At 40.6% G+C, this 19,499-nt stretch overlaps 2 protein-coding genes across 2 annotated transcripts in view; both read left to right on the forward strand.

Moving 5' to 3' along the window:
- LOC143020365 (luciferin 4-monooxygenase-like) overlaps positions 1-11,522 on the forward strand; it is a 36,033-nt gene extending 24,511 nt beyond the window's left edge. The window contains exons 3-5 of the mRNA XM_076176735.1: positions 6,247-6,416; positions 6,612-6,767; positions 11,232-11,522. Coding sequence (XP_076032850.1) covers positions 6,247-6,416; positions 6,612-6,767; positions 11,232-11,507 — 602 coding nt within the window. The 3' untranslated portion in view covers positions 11,508-11,522. The remainder of the gene's footprint in view (positions 1-6,246; positions 6,417-6,611; positions 6,768-11,231) is intronic.
- Positions 1-19,499, forward strand: part of LOC143020268 (putative 4-coumarate--CoA ligase 3) — a 343,617-nt gene that overhangs the window by 146,165 nt on the left and 177,953 nt on the right. The gene's annotated exons all lie outside the window — the stretch shown is intronic.

Here is a 19,499-nt window from a genome sequence, read left to right on the forward strand (position 1 = left end):
AGGTGATGAGATGTACAAGGGGTGAAAGTGGCAGTAGACTGGAAGTGAACATTAAGGGAGAGCAACTGGAGGAAGTGAATAGCTTTAGATACTTGGGTGCAAGTGTAGCAGGAAAAGATGGAGTGAAGGTGGAGGTAGAATGTAGATTGAGAGAAGCGAGTAAATGCCTTGGTGGATTAAAGAGTGTAATGAGGAATAGACATTTAGGAATGGATGCGAAGAGGAGACTGTATGAAGGAGTGATTGTGCCAACAGCACTGTATGGGGCAGAAACGTGGAACATAAGAGAAGAAGAGAGAAGGAGTTTGAATGTGTTTGAGATGAGGTGTCTGAGAAAGTATGGTGGGGGTTACTAGGCTGGATAGGGTGAGAAATGAGGAGGTGAGGAGGAGAACAGGGGTGAAAAAGGAGCTGGGAGATAGGGTTGATGAAAGAGTATTAGGATGGTTTGGACACATGGAAAGAATGAGTGAAGAAAGACTAGTAAAAGAGGTATGGAAGGCAGATGTGGAGGGAGTGAACATGAGGGGACGTCCTAGGATGAGGTGGATGGATGGGGTGAAGGGGGCTTTGGGGAAGAGGGGAATGTCTGTTGAGGAAGGAAGGGAGAGGACGGAAGACAGAGGTGAGTGGAGAATGGTTGTATATGGATGATGTTGTGATTGCATGAGGAGGAATGGGCGGGGTGGGGGGTGGGGGTGAGGTAGTATGTGTGAACAAATTTTGACGCAGCCCGAAGGGATTTCTCCCCGTCCTCTCCTTATATGCAAGGGGGGACGGAGAGGGGGGGTCGCCGATTAAATGAAGCGGCCTTGCTGTGGATGTGCTGTGTCTTGCGACACTGCTTCTGACCCAGGGCGGTGGGCAAGGTGCAGGGATGACCCGTCATCCAGGAGGTGCTCAGATGAGAGGGAGGGTGGGAGGGGTGTGGAGTGTATTTAGGGATGAAATGGGTGGAAGTGTTTTTATGCCTTTCCCTTTTTGGCTACCTCCCTTGAAAGGGGGAAAAAGCCTTGGTATATGTATGGTATATGTATGTACCTCAGTATTAGATAGTGTTATGGACTCGCTCAGCCAGATTAAATGGCGTTTCTGATATTTTTACAGGAAGACTAAGATCTGTATCAAGTCACCCATATTCTTTGTTTTGCTGTGAGATGTGGACATTGAGTGCTACCTTGAAGAGGTGTCTTTCACCACCCTTGTTACCACTGTCACCACCACTGTCGGTCCTCGACCATTACACTTATAGTTGACTTGTAATTCCACTCGTCTCGAGGCCCTTTGCCTTCGTTACGTGAGTTTCACTAAATGTTCAAGTTCTTCTTATGCAGTAGGCCCTATGCCTTGTATTTCCTTTAGTCTCACTAGTTTCCAATTTCATTAGGCCCCATGCCTAGTTCTCTCGACCTTTGGGTTAATAAAAGGGTGGTGAATTTCTTGCTTGTTAAACTAACGGACTACACGCAGAGAGTGCCCACCGGTTCTCTCCAATACTTCAGACCGCCTTCGTTCAGACGTCACTTTTTTATTCGTCCAATCATTTTTTACTTTTCAACACAAGTGACACACCTTAAGGGCGTGTCTTTTCCTTTTAAAGCCAATAGTATTTCTCTACATACCCATTTACCTCCAATCCGAGAGGCTGTTACAGTCCTTCCAGAATTATTGCTGCATAAGCAAAAGCATAGAAGCAAAAACATGACGTCATTGCGCAAGTGGTATGTCTTCACGGAGGTGGTCTGCAGCTAACACAGTTTAGATTACATCAGCGATTATAAAGCAGTCACCTCCGTCGGTGTGTTTACATAGACAGAACGACGCCTTCCAATCTTTGTTTATAACAACAGTAGGCGTCGAATCTTGACTTGTTGACTCAGCATGTATTTCCTAACCTGATTACCATTCGTACAACTACCGGCCTCTTACAGTGTCTCAATGTATTTGGTACCAAGTGCTTTGGGAGTATCATGGAGTATCACTAGAACGACTTTGTATCATACCAGAGAGTGTTCTGTGAGACTCGGTCAGGCCCTGTTATCAACATAATTCGTTAACATCAGCTTCAGTGATACAGGCATATGCCACATTCCCTGATGTTGATTCCACCCACAGGATTCTCTCCACAAAAGACAACCCCAGATGGAGAAGATGAAGAGGACACCCAAAGAACTTATGGCTGGAGGAAACTGATCCAACATATTGAGGGTTGTTTGGAATAGGAAGGATGACTGCACCGGAGCATACTCGAAGAAATGATTGAAGTGCATCACTTCAATTGCGGAACCCCCTCCCCCCCCTGCCCCGGTGTATGTTCCCAGTTGAAGGTGATAATGATGCCAATTCCTTTATTACATGGCTAGGAGGAGACATATGTGGACAGAGTAGTAGAGATTAAGAATGACAATCTAATCCAGACATGGTTGTGCTTGCTTTGTATGTAGTTTTTTTCAGTTATAGGTTACAAGAATGTGATTATTATTTTTTTTTTTTACTTACCCTGTCTGGGGTATTGGCTGCATGTTATTGTGGCAGAGTAGCATGCAGTTGATACTTTAGGGTCTATATGGGGCGCTCCTACTGACCAGAGCCACACATCATTTTGTCTGTGATACAGGAAAACTCTGTACATAGAGAAATGATGACACTTTTATACTACGACTGTCCCTCCGTTATCCTGTCCCCCAACTCCTTGTTACTGTCCTGTACCATTTCTCTGAATACTAATTTCCTTTTTTCGCCTACCTACCCTGTGGTGGGGGCAAAAGCATACGCCACCAAGTATTTCCACTTGAGTCGTAAAAGGCGAAAAAAAAAAAAAAAAAAAAAAAAAAGGGATGGGGATGGGATTAGGAGTCCTACTACCTGTAGCCCCAAAAGGGGACATTCCTAAAAAAGAAAGAAAAGGCATAAGAGGGTCTGGGAGCTTTCCAAACAGTACCCTAAGGTTTGGGTGTTTTAATGTGCGTGGATGTGGTACAGATGAGAGTAAAAGGGAAGGGGATAGGCAGAATGTTTGTGATAAGAAAGATTGGTGTACTGGCTTTGAGTGAACCTAAAATGAAAGGAAAGGGCAACTGTGAGTTTGGGAGTGTAGCTGGGAGGTACTCAGGAGTGAAGAGGGGACGAGGGAGAGAAGGGATAGTTATACTAGTAAACGAAGAGATAAGTAAGCGAGTAATGGAGTGGAAGGAGGTGTCATCAAGGTTAATGTGGATGAAGGTGAATCTGGGAAGGGAGATGTGGGTTTTTATAAGTGCGTATGGACCTGGTAGTGAGAAGAGCGTAGAGGAAAGGGAGGCTTTTTGGGTAGATATAAATGAGTGCATAGAGGGATTAGGGAGAAATGTCAATGTAGTTATATTGGGAGACTTAAATGCTAGGGTAGGAAAGTAACCAATTGACGGAGTGATTGGGAAGTATGGAGTTCTAGGTAAAAATCGTAGTGGAGAAATGATGGTGGAGATGTGTCTTGAGAGTTGATGATAGCAAATACAGTGTTTAAGAAGAAAGTCAAGCATAAGTACATAAGAGGAGGGTGATGGATGGAAGGGTGGCAGATAGAGCGTTAATAGCCTATATAGTGGTGACCAGGAGTATGGTAGGAAGAGTTAAGGATGTACATGTTCTAAGGGGAGAGAGTGGAAGGTAAATTAAGAGTGGAGAATAGGTGGAGAAAGAGGAAAAGGGCAGAAGGTAGGGAGGTACTTAGAGTAAACTGCTTAAATGAGAAAAAAAGGAGATGTTAAGAAGAAATTGAGAGAGGAGTGGGAGAGAGTAAAGGATAGAGTAGACCTAGGAGTGGAGGAGGAATGGGATGGTTCAAGGAGGGAGTCATAAGGTGTGCAAAGATGGTGTATGGAACAAGGAGGGCGGGAGGAAATAGAAGGAAGGGTAGTTAGTGGTGGGATGAGGAAGCAAAGAAGGGTGTAGAAGAGAAGAAGCAGGCATTCATAGATTGGCTACAAATTAGGACGAGGGAATCGTATGAAAGGTACAAAGTAAAGAGAAAGGAAGTTAAGCATAAGATAAAGGAAGCAAAGGGGAGAGCAGATGTGAAATAGGGAAAGAGTATGACAGAAAACTTTGAAAGTAATAAAAAGATGTTTTGGAAGTTAAAAGAGGAAGAGGAGGCGAATCAAGTGGAGAAGAAAAGGTAAAAGGTGCAGATGGAGAGATGATAATGGAAGAGAAGGCAGTCAGAGGAAGGTGGGCAGAGTATTTTAGGGAGTTGCTAAATGTGAAGGAGGATAGGGAGGGAAAGGTAGCTGTAATGGGAAGCGCTAAGAAAATGAGTGATGAGTGAGGAAAATGGAGGAGAAATAAGGAAGGATGAAGTGAAAGCAGCTGTTAAAATGATGAGAGCAGGTAAGGCACCTGGGTTGGATGGATGCCATGCAGAATGTCTGAAGAAAGGAGGTACAGTTATGGTGGACTGGCTGGTGAGGTTATTTAATGTTTGTTTAAGAGAGGGTAGAGTGCCGGAGGACTGGAGGAGTGCCTGTATAGTTCCGCTTTCCAAAGGAAAGGGGGACAAGTGTGAGTGTAGTAGTTACAGAGGGATCAGCTTGTTGAGTGTAGTTGGGAAGGCTTATGGGAGGATTTTGATTGAGAGGATTAGGAGAGGAAGAGAGGGAGTAATTGGTGAGGAACAGTGTGGTTCTAGGACAGGTAGGGGATGTGTAGATCAGATCTTTGTGGTAAGACAGATATGTGAGAAAGCTATAGGAAAAGGTGAGGATGTTTTTTGGGCTTTTATGGATCTGGAAAAGGCTTATGATAGGGTAGACAGGAAGGCACTGTGGGAGGTACTGCAGATATATGGGATAGGAGGAAAGCTGTTAAGAGCAGTCAAGAGTTTTTATGAGAGTAGTAGAGCTTGCATTAGGATTAGAAATGGAGAGAATGAATTGTTTGAGGTAAAGGTGGGACTTCGTCAGGGATGTGTTATGTCGCCCCGGCTGTTCAATCTTTACATGGATGGGGTGGTGCGAGAGGTGAATGCAAGGGTAGTGGGTCAGGGGTTGGAGATGATTAAAGAAAATGGAGAAAAGTGGGAGGTGAGCCAGCTGTTGTTTGCCGACGACACTGCGCTTGTAGCAGGATCAGAGGAGGGATTGAGGAAGTTAGTGACAGAGTTTGAGAAGGTGTGTGAAAGAAGGAAGCTGAAGATAAATATGGGCAAAAGTAAGGTGATGAGATGTACAAGGGGAGAGAGTGACAGTAGGCTGGAAGTGAGCATTAAGGGTGAGAAACTGGAGGAAGTGGATAGTTTCAGATACTTGGGTGCAAATGTGACAGGAAAGGGAGGAGTGGGGGTGGAGGTAGAATGTAGATTGAGAGAAGCGAGTAAATGCCTTGGTGGATTAAAAAGTGTAATGAGAAATAGACATCTGGGAATGGATGCTAAGAGGAGGTTATATGAAGGAGTGATTGTGCCAATAGCAATGTACGGGGCAGAAACATGGAACATGAGAGAGGAAGAGAGAAGGAGTTTGAATTTCTTTGAGATGAAATGTCTGAGAAGTATGATGGGGGTGACTAGGCTAGATAGCGTGAGAAATGAGGAGGTGAGGAGGAGAACAGGGGTGGAAAGGGAGCTGGGAGATAGGGTTGATGAAAGAATATTAGGATGGTTTGGACACATGGAAAGAATGAGTGAAGAAAGATTAGTAAAAGAAGTGTGGAAAGCGGAGGTGGAAGGAGTGAATATGAGGGGGCGTCCTAGGAGGAGATGGATGGATGGGGTGAGGGGGGCTTTACAAAAGAGAGGAATGTCTGTGGAGGAAGGACGGGAGAGGACAGAAGATAGGGGTGAATGGAGAAGGGTTGTGTATAGATGAGGCTGTGATGCATGAGGGGGAGTGGGTGGGGGATGGGGGGTGAGGAAGTATGTATTAGAAAGAATTTGACGCAGCCCGAAGGAATTTCTCCCCGTCTTCTCCTTTTCTGCATGAGGGGACGGAGAGGGGGGGTCGCTGAATTTATGAAGCAGCCTTGCTGTGGATGTGCTGTGTCTTGCAACACTGCTTCTGACCCAGGGCAGTGGACAGGATGCAGGGATGACCCGTCATCCAGGAGGTGCCAAGATAAGAGGGAGGGAGGAGGGTGGAGGGGAGTGGAATGTATAGGAAATGGAATAGGTGGGAGTGGTTTCTATGCCTTTTTTTTGGCTACCCCTCGTGTAAGTGGGAAAAAGCCTTTGGTATATGTATGTATGTACTTACAACTCATTTCTCTTTACAGATTATGGGATGACAGAAATTTTTCTGACTCATATAACACCCATTGGACAGGAAATGATTGGGTTCTGTGGTAAGCAGCTACCGAATGTGCTTGGAAAAGTTGTGGATGTAAGCACAGGGGAGAGTTTGCCTGCCAATGGTGTTGGAGAAATCTGTATAAAAACTCCTGCGGTGAGCTAGAAAACAGAGTGGTTTTTCAGCACTGTTAACTAAACCACTATAAGTTGGATTGTATTACTGATGAGTGTTTTCTATTGATATACGGGTGTGTAGCTATTTATACTGTCTTTCCCTGTTTTCAAAATCATATCCCTCCCAATATATCCAGAAATCGGTGCATTTTTTTCTTGTTTTCCTCTTCCCCAGATGATGACAGGTTACTTGAATCGGCCTGAAGCCACTTCAGAGATCATTGACAGTGAGGGCTGGTTACACACAGGGGATATTGGCTTTTATAATGAAGAAGGCTACTTGAAAATTGTTGACAGGACTAAGGAACTTATTAAAGTTAAAGGACTACAGGTAAGATAGTGACGTATTAGAAGTAGTGCATTATATACATGAATGGTAACAAGGTTGGAGGAAAACAATGGGATCGCAATATATCAATCAGTTAATCAAATAAGCCATCCTGAGTCCACTGCTGAACAAAGTCTTCCTTCATAGCATTCCTTGATTCACACGGCCACACTAACCTCTGCCACCTCACTCCTGCAAACTTCTCAATCTCATCTCTCCACCTTCTGTCTGGTCTCCCTCTCCCACGCTTCTTATCTCGAGGCGTCCATTCAGTAACACACTTGCTCCATCGCTCATCAGTCATTTGCACTAACTTACTTGCCCAACTCCACTTCCTTTCTTTTACCGCGTCCACAATATCTTTCACTCTCGTCTGCTCTCTTTCGGTCTCTCAGCATCATTCCCATCACTGATCTCTCCATTCTCCTCTGTCCAGTTCTTAGTTTTGTTTCCATCACCTTCGTCAGTTTCCAAGTCTCACACCCATAGATTATTGCTGGCAGAATGCATTAATTGTAAACTTTACATTTCAAACATAATGGTAGTCTCTCTGGATTTTACTATATTTACCTAACACTTTCCAACCAATTGTAATACGTCTTTTCATTTCATTATCATGATACTTCGTCCCTTTCACCATCTGGTCTAAATGATTATACTCCTCAACTTCAAGGCTCTCACCATCAATTATGAATTCTTTACTTTGAACTTTCATGTTGAACATTACTTTGGTTTTACTCATATTCATTTTTAAACCTACTTTGAGACTTTCCTTGTTCAGACCACTCAGCATATCTTGAAAGTCTTCTGCTCTTTCTGAAATAAGAATAATGTCATCCGCAAATCTTAGGGTGGTTCAAATATTCACCATTAATCTTCAAACTTTTCTTTTCCCAACTCTGCCTTCTGAAAATATCTTCCAAGCAAGGTGTAAATAGTTTGGGTGAAATTATATTACCTTGCCGTACTCCTTTCTCTATCTTGATCTTTCTGTATCTTTAGTCCAATTATAGTGGTACTTTTTGCATAAATCTTTTCGAAAACTCTTACGATCTGTTCATTTAGACCCTACTTGCGTAACGAGTTTAGTGTTGCTATTTGTTCTACCGAGTCAAATTCCTTCTTGTAATCTACAAAAGCTAAACATAGAGGTATATTGTATTGTGTCGTTTTCTCGATTACTTGGTTTATCGCCTGCAGATAGTCTGGAGTCGAACATCCGCTCCTGAAGCTTGCCTGTTCTCTCAGCTGGTTTCCATCTAAAACTTGACTTAGTCTATTCGTAAGGGTCTTGGAGAATACTTCATATACATTTGATAGCAAGCTAATCAGTCGATACTTACTAAGGTCCTTCTGCTCTCTTTTTTTATGAAGCAAAATCACTAGCATTGAACCACGCATCAGGAGCACTTTTTTTGACATAATCACAGGGTGTACAATTGAGTTAACTTAATATGAACTTCATTCCATATGTCTTTCAACAGATCTATCGATATACCATCTTCCCCAGATGCTTTTCCTCATTTCATATTTTTTGAGCAAATTTTACTTCTTCCTTTGTAATCTCTGTTACACTACTAATGTCTACACATGAATTTACTGACTCAGCTATGGTCTTCGACAAGTAAAGCTCTTGGTAAAATACTTCTACTCATTTTACCATTCTGTCTCTACAGTTAATGATTTCTCCATTTCTATCTTTCAAATATATCTTTGCTCTCTTCCTAAAGCATGTCTGTGCTCGATCCCTTTAATACTTTTACTGTTCTGGATAGTTTCCTCTATTTCATCCATGTTTCTCTATCTTTTCTCTGATCTCTGCCTTTTGTTGATAAGCTTGTTAATTCTACTCTCTCTATTTCATCTTTCCTACTTTTAATTTGCATTATCTTTCTTCTTTTAATTAGGTTATTTGTAGCTTTGGGGTATTTGTTTTCTCTAATGTTTTTGTACTTCTTTCTCTGCCGATTCCCTAATGATATTCACCAAAGTCAAATTCATATTTTCGACGGTGTCCTCATTTGTTCTTAGAGCTTCGAATCTATTTTTAATTTCTAACTGAAGTGTCTTCTTCTTATCCTTAACCTTTGCAAGGCTTAATTTCTTTCTTAAGACTAGTTTATTTCTCTCGGCTCTGAAACTGAATTTAGCTGTGCAACCTACCATTCTATGGTCACTACCTATGTTGACTATTTATCACCGTAACATTGCTAACACTTTTGCTTTCATCTTATATGAAGCCTATTTCGTTCTTTGCTGTTCCATTTCGACTTGTCCAGGTCCATTTATGACCTATATACTGGAAGAAAGTGTTCATTATCCTCATGTTGTAGTTCTCTGCAAAATTGACTTACATCTCGCCTCTGTCATTTCTTTCATCTTCTCCAAACTTCCCAATGCACATCTTGTTTCCAAGCTTCTTCCCCACTTTAGCATTAAAGTCCCTATTCCCAACGTGTACTTACTTTTTTTCTTAATCCTTTATCTGACTCAAATCATCTTAGAATGACTCAATTTCATTGTTTGAGCTCTGGGAAGTTGGTGCATAAACCTGAACTATTTTTGGAGTGCACCTTTTACAGTCCAATCACAATTTAAGCTACCCTATCCGATAAACTACTGAACTTGATTACGTTACCAGCAACCTCTCGGTTTATCAAGAATCCTACTCCACTAGATCTTTCTTTGTCCTTACCTCTATAGTAGAACAGGTGGTGACCATCTTGTGATTGTATCAGCGTTTCTTCCGCTCTTCAGACTTTGCTCAGTCCTATGATGTCTCTCTTGATGTTGTCTAGTTCTTTCATTAAACTCTCCCGCCTGTGGTCTTCTGAGAGACTTCTTACGTTGTAAGTGTAGATTTTTTTTCATGCTTTTTAATGTCCAAAACTTGAATCTACTTGATTAATGCTTATTCACATTCGGTGGCACACTGCCCGTAAGCACACGAGGCAATGTGGTTGGACCTTTAGGGGACGATGATCCAACAGGAATGCCCGTTTTTTTGTTTTGGTTGTACTATTCATGGTTACTATGAAGGTTTTTTTTTGGCAGTAATCTCACCTCCGTGCCAACTGGTTTTATTTGGTTTCTGGTGTCTCCTTATTTTATTTGGTGAAGCCCTATATCTATAAGGCGCCCAATGGTCCATGCCGTCATTAAGATGGTACCCCCATATATCTATGAGGAATTAACCTGTTCGCCATCAGGGATGTGCCAGTCAGCAGTGGGTGCTGCGACTGTGTTTGAGCTGCTCTTTGTCTCATCTTTTTTACAAATCCTGTTCGATATGGGTGGCCCTGCAGAGATTCCCTCTCTATCGACATAGCGTTTGTAATCATTAAGATTCTCAAGCCTATTCAACACGTCTAGGTGTCGACTCTCGGATAGGTATCGCAATATATGACATATAATAAAATAGTGTATTTTAATATGAAGATAGTGGAAGTGATGTAACAGGTAACTATAAATTGGAAGGTAAGTGATAGCTCAAATTAGAAAATAGTTCAAAACTGTGGCAACTGAAGATGAAAGTAATAGTGAATTGGTTGTTGGAAATGTGCAGCAACAAGATAATGAATACAGAAGATTTATAATTGAACTACAAAAAGTACTCAAGAAACAAGTGACCATATGTTTAATATGAATTGAAAACTAGATTGAGACAACAAAATCAAGGGAATCATATAGAATAAAACATGTTGAGGTAAGGGGTTATTATAACAAATTTAATGAAGAAAAAATTAAGTTGGAGGACAATTTCACCACCTTACGCCACTTTTGCCACTTTCGCCCCATTTTTGCCTCCAGTCATCCAACTTTGTCAAGTTCTAGACTGTTAGTTCCTTTTAGTTATAATCACTTCGCTATATTTTTCTGCTTAGGAGAACTGAACATAGAGTTTTTCCTTCTGTATCTTTCTTCCGTGGATTCTTATACAGTGGGCTCCAAAGGAATTCCCCGAGAGCACATATGCAAGATCCTACATGAGCTTTGCAGTGATTTAGTGATTTCTTTAATTCAATGATCTTTAACTTTACATTTAAGATCATCCCCAAAGGGCGTGATCTTACAATTGTGAACCAATTGAATTTTCTCTACCCTTTCACCAATCAGATTCATTGTTACAAGTCTTTATGGCAATATTGTTTACTTAAATAATCTCGAATCTCTACATATCTTACTTGGGTTACAAAGAATACCACGTCAGTAATTCATTTGAGCCTCCAGTTTATATATACGAATTCTATTACCTACAAAAAGTGGAAAGTGAACTTATGCAACTCGCTTACTATATTGTTTTATAATCACCTAACCCATAAAATGTAATGCCCATCTTCTACTCCTCTTTCTTCTTTTCTACCAGCCTCTTATAACCATATAATTTGACTTGTAGAAGGTTTGCTGTATTGGTTCATACTGTAATTTTGTTTAAAAGACTTGTAAACGAATGTTCTTTGATTCTAGGTTTCCCCCTCTGAGATTGAGGATGTTCTTCTTCAGCATGAGGCAGTCCAGGATGTTGGTGTTGTGGGTATCCCAGATGAGCGGTTGGGGGAAGCACCTCGTGCTTATATTGTATTAAAAAAACCTGTAGAAGAAGCGGCAATTCATAAACATCTTGAAGGGCGGTTGGCTACCTACAAGCACTTGTCTGGGGGCGTTTTCTTTGTTAATCAGCTGCCAAAGAATCCAAGTGGAAAATTACTAAGAAGGGAGTTAACAAAGATAGCTGTCAGTTGAAATCAATATTGTTGTAAATTGAGATTAATTGTATTATTGCATTATTCTTATTTTACAATAGACTTTGTGTTGGTGTATAAGAATTGTATACTTGTGCTGTAGGTTCCTTACATACCATGAGATTCTCATATGTTGAATACTCTGTAATATGTTTTGATGCTCTATAGCACCTGTTGGTGTTGTTTATATATTTGGATCCTTTATAGACGTCTTTTGTTTTTGTTCAAGTACTGATACTATGACGTCAATCCTGGCTTGTTTACGTCAGGGATGCCGTTTTGTGGGAATTTCCCACAAATTTGTGGGAGAAATTTGCTCACATGGGATGTTTTGAGAGAGGACTTTAACACTTCAATATCTGTGGGATTTTTTCGTGGATATTTTGCGTTTTTGTTGGAGGGTCTCAGGCCCTGATGTTTTATTAACTTTGAGTTTATCTATACACCTTTTGATTATTTCTTTTGTTATATTTACCGTAGTAAGTTTACCCTAGTAGCCCAATATATAAGTATACATACATACATATATATATATATATATATATATATATATATATATATATGCATATGTATATATATATCATATATATGAATCTATATATATATATATATTTACCTACAATCAACTTCTAGTGTTAATTTTCTGATTCTCCCCTCAAAGATTATGCGAGATGCGAGCAGGACGATCTAGCAGGTTGAATACGTTCCTGTTAGTATTCATATTTGAATATGTACAATTTCGTACATTTCGTACTGTGGGTCTGCGGGCCGAGAAGCGAGCGGGACGATCTAGCACGTTGAATACGTTCCTGATTTTCATCCTACGTAGCAGTCTCAAATCGGACTAGGGTTACCTGGTTGGTTTTACCAAGAAAAAATGCCAACTGTCGCCAAAAATATGCTAAATTATGCCAAAATTAATTCCTGAATGCAGAAATGATCACTTCTCTATTAGTCTTCATGAATGCAGAAGTAATAACTACCAGTCTTCTCATTAGTAGCCCAAAAGTAGCCCAACTTCAAAAGTAGCTCAAAATGTCGCAAGTCGCAAAACTCAAATTTAAGTCGCGCCGAGCTTTCCAAAGTAGCCCAATTTGCGACTTGTAGCCCAAACTGGCTACCGTGATACGTACAGAACCTATAGAAATAAAGGAGAACGTTTTGCACGTCTGACGGGACCGCAAGCGTGATTTCACATAGAGTGTGTGAGAGCGGAAAGTGGAGAGTAGAACCGACGTACAGAACGAATTACGAAATTTGAATTGAGTGCACAGTAAGACTCGGACGTACCAAACGTAGACCTCAAGTGACGACATACAGTTTACATAAAGTAGGTGGACAGGAACAATCACTTTTTACCGTTTAGTACCTTTAAGAGATGCAAAAGCAGACACCGTTTATATAATTGTCAAAAACTGTTTGATGGAAGATGGATTAGATGTTAACAAATTGATAGGTATAGGCACAGATAGGGCAAATTCAATTGTAAGTCGTCATCACTCATAACATGATTGAAGAATGACAACCCTGAAATAACTTATTAGATGTGTGCGTCATTCCCTGCATCTAGCTGCAAGTAAGGCATGTGAAAACCTCCCCACTGTTCTTGATTTTTTAGTTAGAGAGACACACACATGGTTCTCTAATAGTCTATATAGGACCAATGAATATACAAAGTTGTATAAAGTTCGCGATGATCGTGTACCCAAGAAAGTGCCTGGGTTAGCTAGCACACGTTGGTTCTCCCGTTTGGGGGCAATCAGTGCTATCCTTGCTTAATCAATAGGACTCCCTAAAACTGCATTTTGAAATGTACGAAATAAGTGAGCGTTGCTACACAGCAAAACAACTAATCCAAGCATACAATGATCATCATAATAAGTTGTACCTTTTATATGTTCGGAAAGTACTTAAGGAGGTGGTGAGAGTCAACACACTTTTCCAAGGGCAAAATGTTGAGGTAGCTAAACTTACTGAAGACCTGATCGATATGTATCATAATATTATGCATATGGTGGTAGAATCAGTTCACTTATCAAAATGTGCCAAAGATCTCCCTTCTTTAAAATTTCAGAATTATATTTTGCCTTTGAATGCTATCAATTTTGGTGATGAATTCAACACATTTGCAGACTCTTGTACCTTAACCAATAACCAGTTGATTAACGTCAAAGAGAAATGTAAAGAGTTTGTACTTGAGTTGAATAATCAAGTGCAGCTACGCCTGCCAGATAATGTTGACACCCTACTTCTTTTACAGAAATTGCATCCTCGTTTAGCAACTTCTCAAATCAAGGGTTCTATTGCAACTATTGCTTCCAGGTACAGATCTATAGTCAGAGATATAGATGAACTAGAAAATGAATGGGGTGTACTTAACCTTGAGCAATGGCCAAAATCATGTTTGGAAAGCAGTGTTGCATCTTGGGCAGAGGTATATAAAAAACTAGATTCTGCAGGTAACCGGAAGTTCCCTAATATTTCTGCCTTCGCCTTGGCATTATTGTCTTTGCCTTTCTCAAATGCAAATGTGGAAAGGGTATTTTCGGTTATGAACATCGTGCACTCAAAAGGAACAAATTTAGTGTAAAATCTGTTGAGGCTATTTTGCAAATTAGGTATGGCTTGTCTCTTCAGGGTTCATCTTGTGTTGACTTTATTCCCACTGAAGACATGTTAAAGAACTTTTTTGCTAAGGCTGAAGAAAAAACACGAGAAAACCAAGATATTGTTTATTTGGAAGTAGACATAGAATGAAATTGTGTTTTTAATATATATATTTTTTTTTATAATTTCATTGCAGTTTTAGAAGAAATCATTACAACTTAATTTCAATGTAAAAGACAATACTTTATTTTTCTTTCTGAATTATATCTTTCATACAAAAGTAAATTTTAAGTTACTGTAAATTCCAATCTATTATGATTAAACTGCTTACCATTTTTTTTGTATAATTTGATTAAATATATGTTGCAATGAACTTATTTGTGTTTATAATAATTCCTTCTTTTTGTGGGAAAAAATGTGGTAATTCGGATTTCCTTGTGGGAATTTTGTGGGAAAAAACTCACTCCTTTGTGGGAACTGGCATGGATCACAGTGGCAACACTGGTTTACAGTCTCTGTTGAGCTCTCAATAAAGAGCAAACTTGGTTCCTGTTATTTAATTCAGATTCCCAGCCACACAGCAACAGTGGCGACGAGGATCTGAGGATTTGTTTGTGGATGGACTAGTTACTGTTTTGAAAGACGGAAATAGCTGTCTTATATACTGATGGTGGAGAAATCCAAGGATGAAGACATTCTCGCCGATTCCCACTATCAGGGTCGTCCATGCCACTACGGATTCGCAGATAGCCTAGGTTTAGTAGGCTACAAGAGTCATTTGTTTCACAAGGATTAAACAGGATTTACTACAATTGATTTAAAATGGCGAATAACTCAGGTAAGATTGACTGTTTTGACCCCAATAAAATCAGATGGGAGATTTGGCATAGCATGTTGCAGGCTCATTTTGCACATAATGGAATCACTGATGATGCCAAGAAGAAAAATTATTTATTAGTTTCCTTAGGAAGTGAAATTTATAGTACTTTAGTCTTCCTAAGTTCGCCTGATTTACCTCATGTAAAGAACTATAGTGATGTAGTGAAGCTTTTAGAATCACATTACAAGGTTAAACCGAGCTATCATCGGAGTTTAATCAGATTTCAGAAGAGAAAGAAAAAATCTGATGAAAGTTTAAGAGACTTGTATGCTGACTTGAAAAATCTAGCCAAGGATTGTAGCCCCCCCACCCCCCCGAGGCCCAGTACTTTGATGTAGTGGGGGGGCTTCCATGTAGCAAGGACAGGCTGAGCTGTGCCAGCCAGGTGCAACCATACTGGAGAGGTCAGCCCTAAGCTACCAGACGAAAACTGAGCCAAAAGTCTTTTTGTTGACGACCCTAGCTTGTCTTTGACTATGGACTGGAATACTCATAGGATTTGTCGCCCTCATCCTATGACAGTTGTTGTAGGATGATGTTTTTGGGGGTAGTGAATAGATAGGGGGTCCCTCACCCTTTTCCTTTGTGAATTCCCCTATCCCTATCCTTCATATTTGCTACCCTACTCTCCTTTTCACCATCTTTCTCTAATACTTATTAAGGAAAGTTCTGGTATCTTGGTGCCTCCCAAGCTACATGTCTGAACCCAGTCAAGTGGGGATGTATACCGCGAGGTCACTACTCCCTGCGAGGGCCGAGAGCCCACCGACTGGGGAATGCATGTTTGTGAGGTAGGTACTAGGCTGCCGATTTCCTTTCTCCCTATCCAGTACACATGCAGAGTGACTACGCCGGACCCATCCTAAATGGGACAAAACAAAAGAGGACAAACCCCGGGTTGACAAAGTCTCTAACTCACCTCCGAGGCCCTGCATATGTAAATAGTCGTTTCTGAAACTTCTCAACTCTGCAGAGACTTTTCTTTTATTGCTTGAGGCATCAGGCAACTGCAGTATCTTCTTCTATGCATTTATCTTTCTTTCCTAATATATGGTGTGGCCTCATAAATATGCACGATCATGGCGGCTGCTCAAACTGAATATTCTAAACTTCCACCATTACCTGATCCTCCTCCTAAACCCCCCGATCCCTCTTCTAATACTGCCAATCCTAATGTTGACGATATTGACTCAGCAAAAATAAAAACCCCAGTTGATGACTCCAGCTTGAAAAAGGACTTCGGTAAAATCAATCAATCAAATACTGCCCCTAATAGTCATAGAATCTTACATTTAAAATATGTCTCTCTTGATAAGAGTTATACAGACTTATATGAAAAGTTCCGTGAATTTGGACAAATTAAAGACAACTTTAAAGCTTGGCTAGTCTGGATCTCATTTCTTTCTAATCAGGATGCAGCTGCTGCCTGCTTGGATTATAATAATTGCAATAAAAATGAATCTTCGGCCCAACTTGTTGCTAGAATGCCACTTAACCTGGACATCTTTTATCCAGAAAACCCGGTAGAGGAAAGGAAGGAAAGTGTGCAGAGGCCTCCCAATCCAGCTAAGTGGCTTATTATCACTCTTGCAAAGGAACATGCTAACTTGTTCGAGTTTAGAAGATTCTTGAAGAGTCACCTTGGCTCTGGTAATTTGAATAATTCGCAGGTATCAAGATTTGGAAGAAATTCTTTCTTAATTCATGTAAGCTGCCATGGTGCTTAACTTGAAACAGAAATCCGACATTAAGGAAGTTAAACCCCACTACACCTTTAGTTATGCCAAAGGGGTAATTTTTAATAGAGATCTGTATGACTTCGATGAAGAAGAGATTTTAGAAATGTGCCCAACTTATATTTGGAAGGCTGCTAAAATCCCTCGTTCTTCTATGATTATCCTAAGTTTTTGTGGTGAAGATCTACCTCATTATGTAGAGATAGAAAAAGAGATTGTTTATGTAAAGCAGTTTAAGCCCCGTCCTCTTCAGTGCTTTAACTGCTATGGTTTTGGCCATCCTTCCCGCAGATGTGCAAGGGACAAACTGTGTTTGATATGTGCTCAGCCTGAACATTTCCCGCCCAACAGTTTGTATAAATTGTAAAGAAGAGCATGATGCCAGAGATATGAACTGTGTAATTTATAAGAAGGAACAGGAAATACTACTAAAAGCTCATGCAGAACATATAAGTGTAGGACATACTAAAAGACTATTAAGTAATTCCAAAAGATACAGTGATATTGTTAAAACAAATAGTAAAGTGGATCAGCCAACTGTAGAAGGCAATAGAAATAAAATTGCCAATATGAATTTTTCTGTTAACACTGAACCCAAGCCTCAGTGTAAAACTGTTACTATGAAATCTAATGGTCTTTCTTCTTCTCAAGTAGGAATTTCTAATACTTCTGAGCCCTCCTCTGCGGAGGTTTCCTCACCCCTTGTTGAAGGGGTGTCCCCTGCCCCATCTGGAGGGGCACCTAAGGTTTCTATTGTAGAAACCTCACAGGCTTCTTCTAATGAAGCCTCCTCTCAGGCAATCTCTCTTCCAGACTTGGGGGACTCCCCAGTAGAGGGATTGCTGACTAGTGTGCTTCACTCAGTAGAGGTGCACAGAAGCAATGAGGATCAACCAAATGCTGAACCCAAGCCTCAGCGTGAAAGAGTCACTACTAGACCTAATCGTTCTTCTCCACAACTTGGAAATTGTAGTACTCCTCAACCCTCCTCTGCGGAGGTTCTCCCATCCCCAGTTGAGGGAATGTCTCCTGTCCCATCTAGAGGGGCACCTAAAGTTCCCATTGCTGAAACCCCACAGGGTTCCTTTAATAAAGCCTCCTCTCAATCAGTCAGCCTTCCAAACTTGGGGAGCTCCCCAATAAAGGGATCACGGACTGATGTGCCTCACTCAGTTGAGACACACAGAAGCAAAGCTATGGAGTCTGAAGCTGTGCGCAGTAAAAGACTCCACAGTCCACCCTCATCTCCATCTTGTTCCCCAAATCGTGATATGCAATCTAAGAAAGGAACTAATAACCCAGACTCTACATCGTCTGTCGGACCATTGTCAGAGAGGAGAATGCCACCCACGAAACCAAAGAAATTAGAAATGAACCCATCTTGTAGACCCTCTCTCTCCCAGACTTCTCTTACCAGACCAGTAGATCCAAAAAAAGAAAGAGAAAACAGTATAATGTCCATAATACAATGGAATATTCAAGGTTTTAATTCTCATTGAGAGCAGGTTCGGATTCTCTTTAAAGAACATGATGTGTCTGCTATTTGTCTCCAAGAAACTATGCTTGGCGATTTATCCCCTAATGTTGGACATTATAAATTTTACAGATCTCCTCCTATGATTGGGGCCGTGCCCATGGAGGTACTGGTATCATTGTTAAAAAATCTGTAAACCACAGAAGTGTCCACCTACATTCGGTGTTGCAGGCTTGTGCAGTACAAATCTTTACCACTAAATGGATCACTTTATGTTCTTTGTATTTGGAACCTGAACTGGAAGATCGACTACTAGACATATATAACCACCCCACGGCAGTTTGAGTTAAATGACTTACAATCTTTGGTCGACCAGCTCCCTCAGCCTTTTATCATAAAGGGTGACTTTAACGCCAAGCATCCTCTATGGGGGGAATCAAGGTGTGACCCCTGGGGCAATATAATTGAAGAATTTATTGATAATAACGATGTCATTTTGATGAATGACTATTCCAAAACTAGGTTTGATGTCTTTCACAACTCAAGGTCTGCTATAGACCTAACTATTTGTTCATCATCCTTAAGATTAGACTACAGTTGGTCAGTAGATGAAGATCTACATGGTAGCGACCACTGGCCTATCCATATCAAATATTTAAGGAACACTCCCTCCTCTTGCTTACCTAAATGGAAGACAGGAGAGGCTAATTGGGAATTATTTAGGAGATCCACAGAGATAAATTATAAGACTAAAGATTTTTGTAGTAACTGTGATGCATATGATTATCTGGTAGACATCATACTTTCTGGTGCTTTCTCTTCCATTCCTAGGACAGCTGGTAAACCTCAACGCCCAGTAGTCACCTGGTGGAACGATGAATGTGCTTTAAGCAGAAAGATTACAAGAACTTGCTTTAAGAGATATCGGAGATATCCTAGTTTAGTCATTAAGATAACGTACAGAAGAGCTCGAGCAAAGCAGAAGAAAATCTTCAAGAAAGCAAGGAGGGAATCCTTCATTAAATATATTAGTGAATTGAAATATGACTCTTCCCCTACCTTAGTATGGAATAGGATTGGAAAATTACAAGGAAAATTTACTCCATCTCCTTTACCCATTTTGAAGATAAATGACTCTTTTATATCAGATACAAGAGAGGTAGCAAAGGCTTTTGGAAGACATTATGCTGATATTTCAAGTGCACTACATTATTCAGATGATTTCAGAAGAATTAGAGCCAAGACCACGATTATTCCTCCTACCAATACGAACTCGGAGGCATATAATCTTCTTTT

The sequence above is a fragment of the Oratosquilla oratoria genome, chromosome 39 (genome assembly GCF_046742065.1).
Source record: "Oratosquilla oratoria isolate Oo_2021 chromosome 39, ASM4674206v1, whole genome shotgun sequence".
In the NCBI taxonomy this organism is placed as follows: Eukaryota; Metazoa; Arthropoda; class Malacostraca; order Stomatopoda; family Squillidae; genus Oratosquilla; species Oratosquilla oratoria.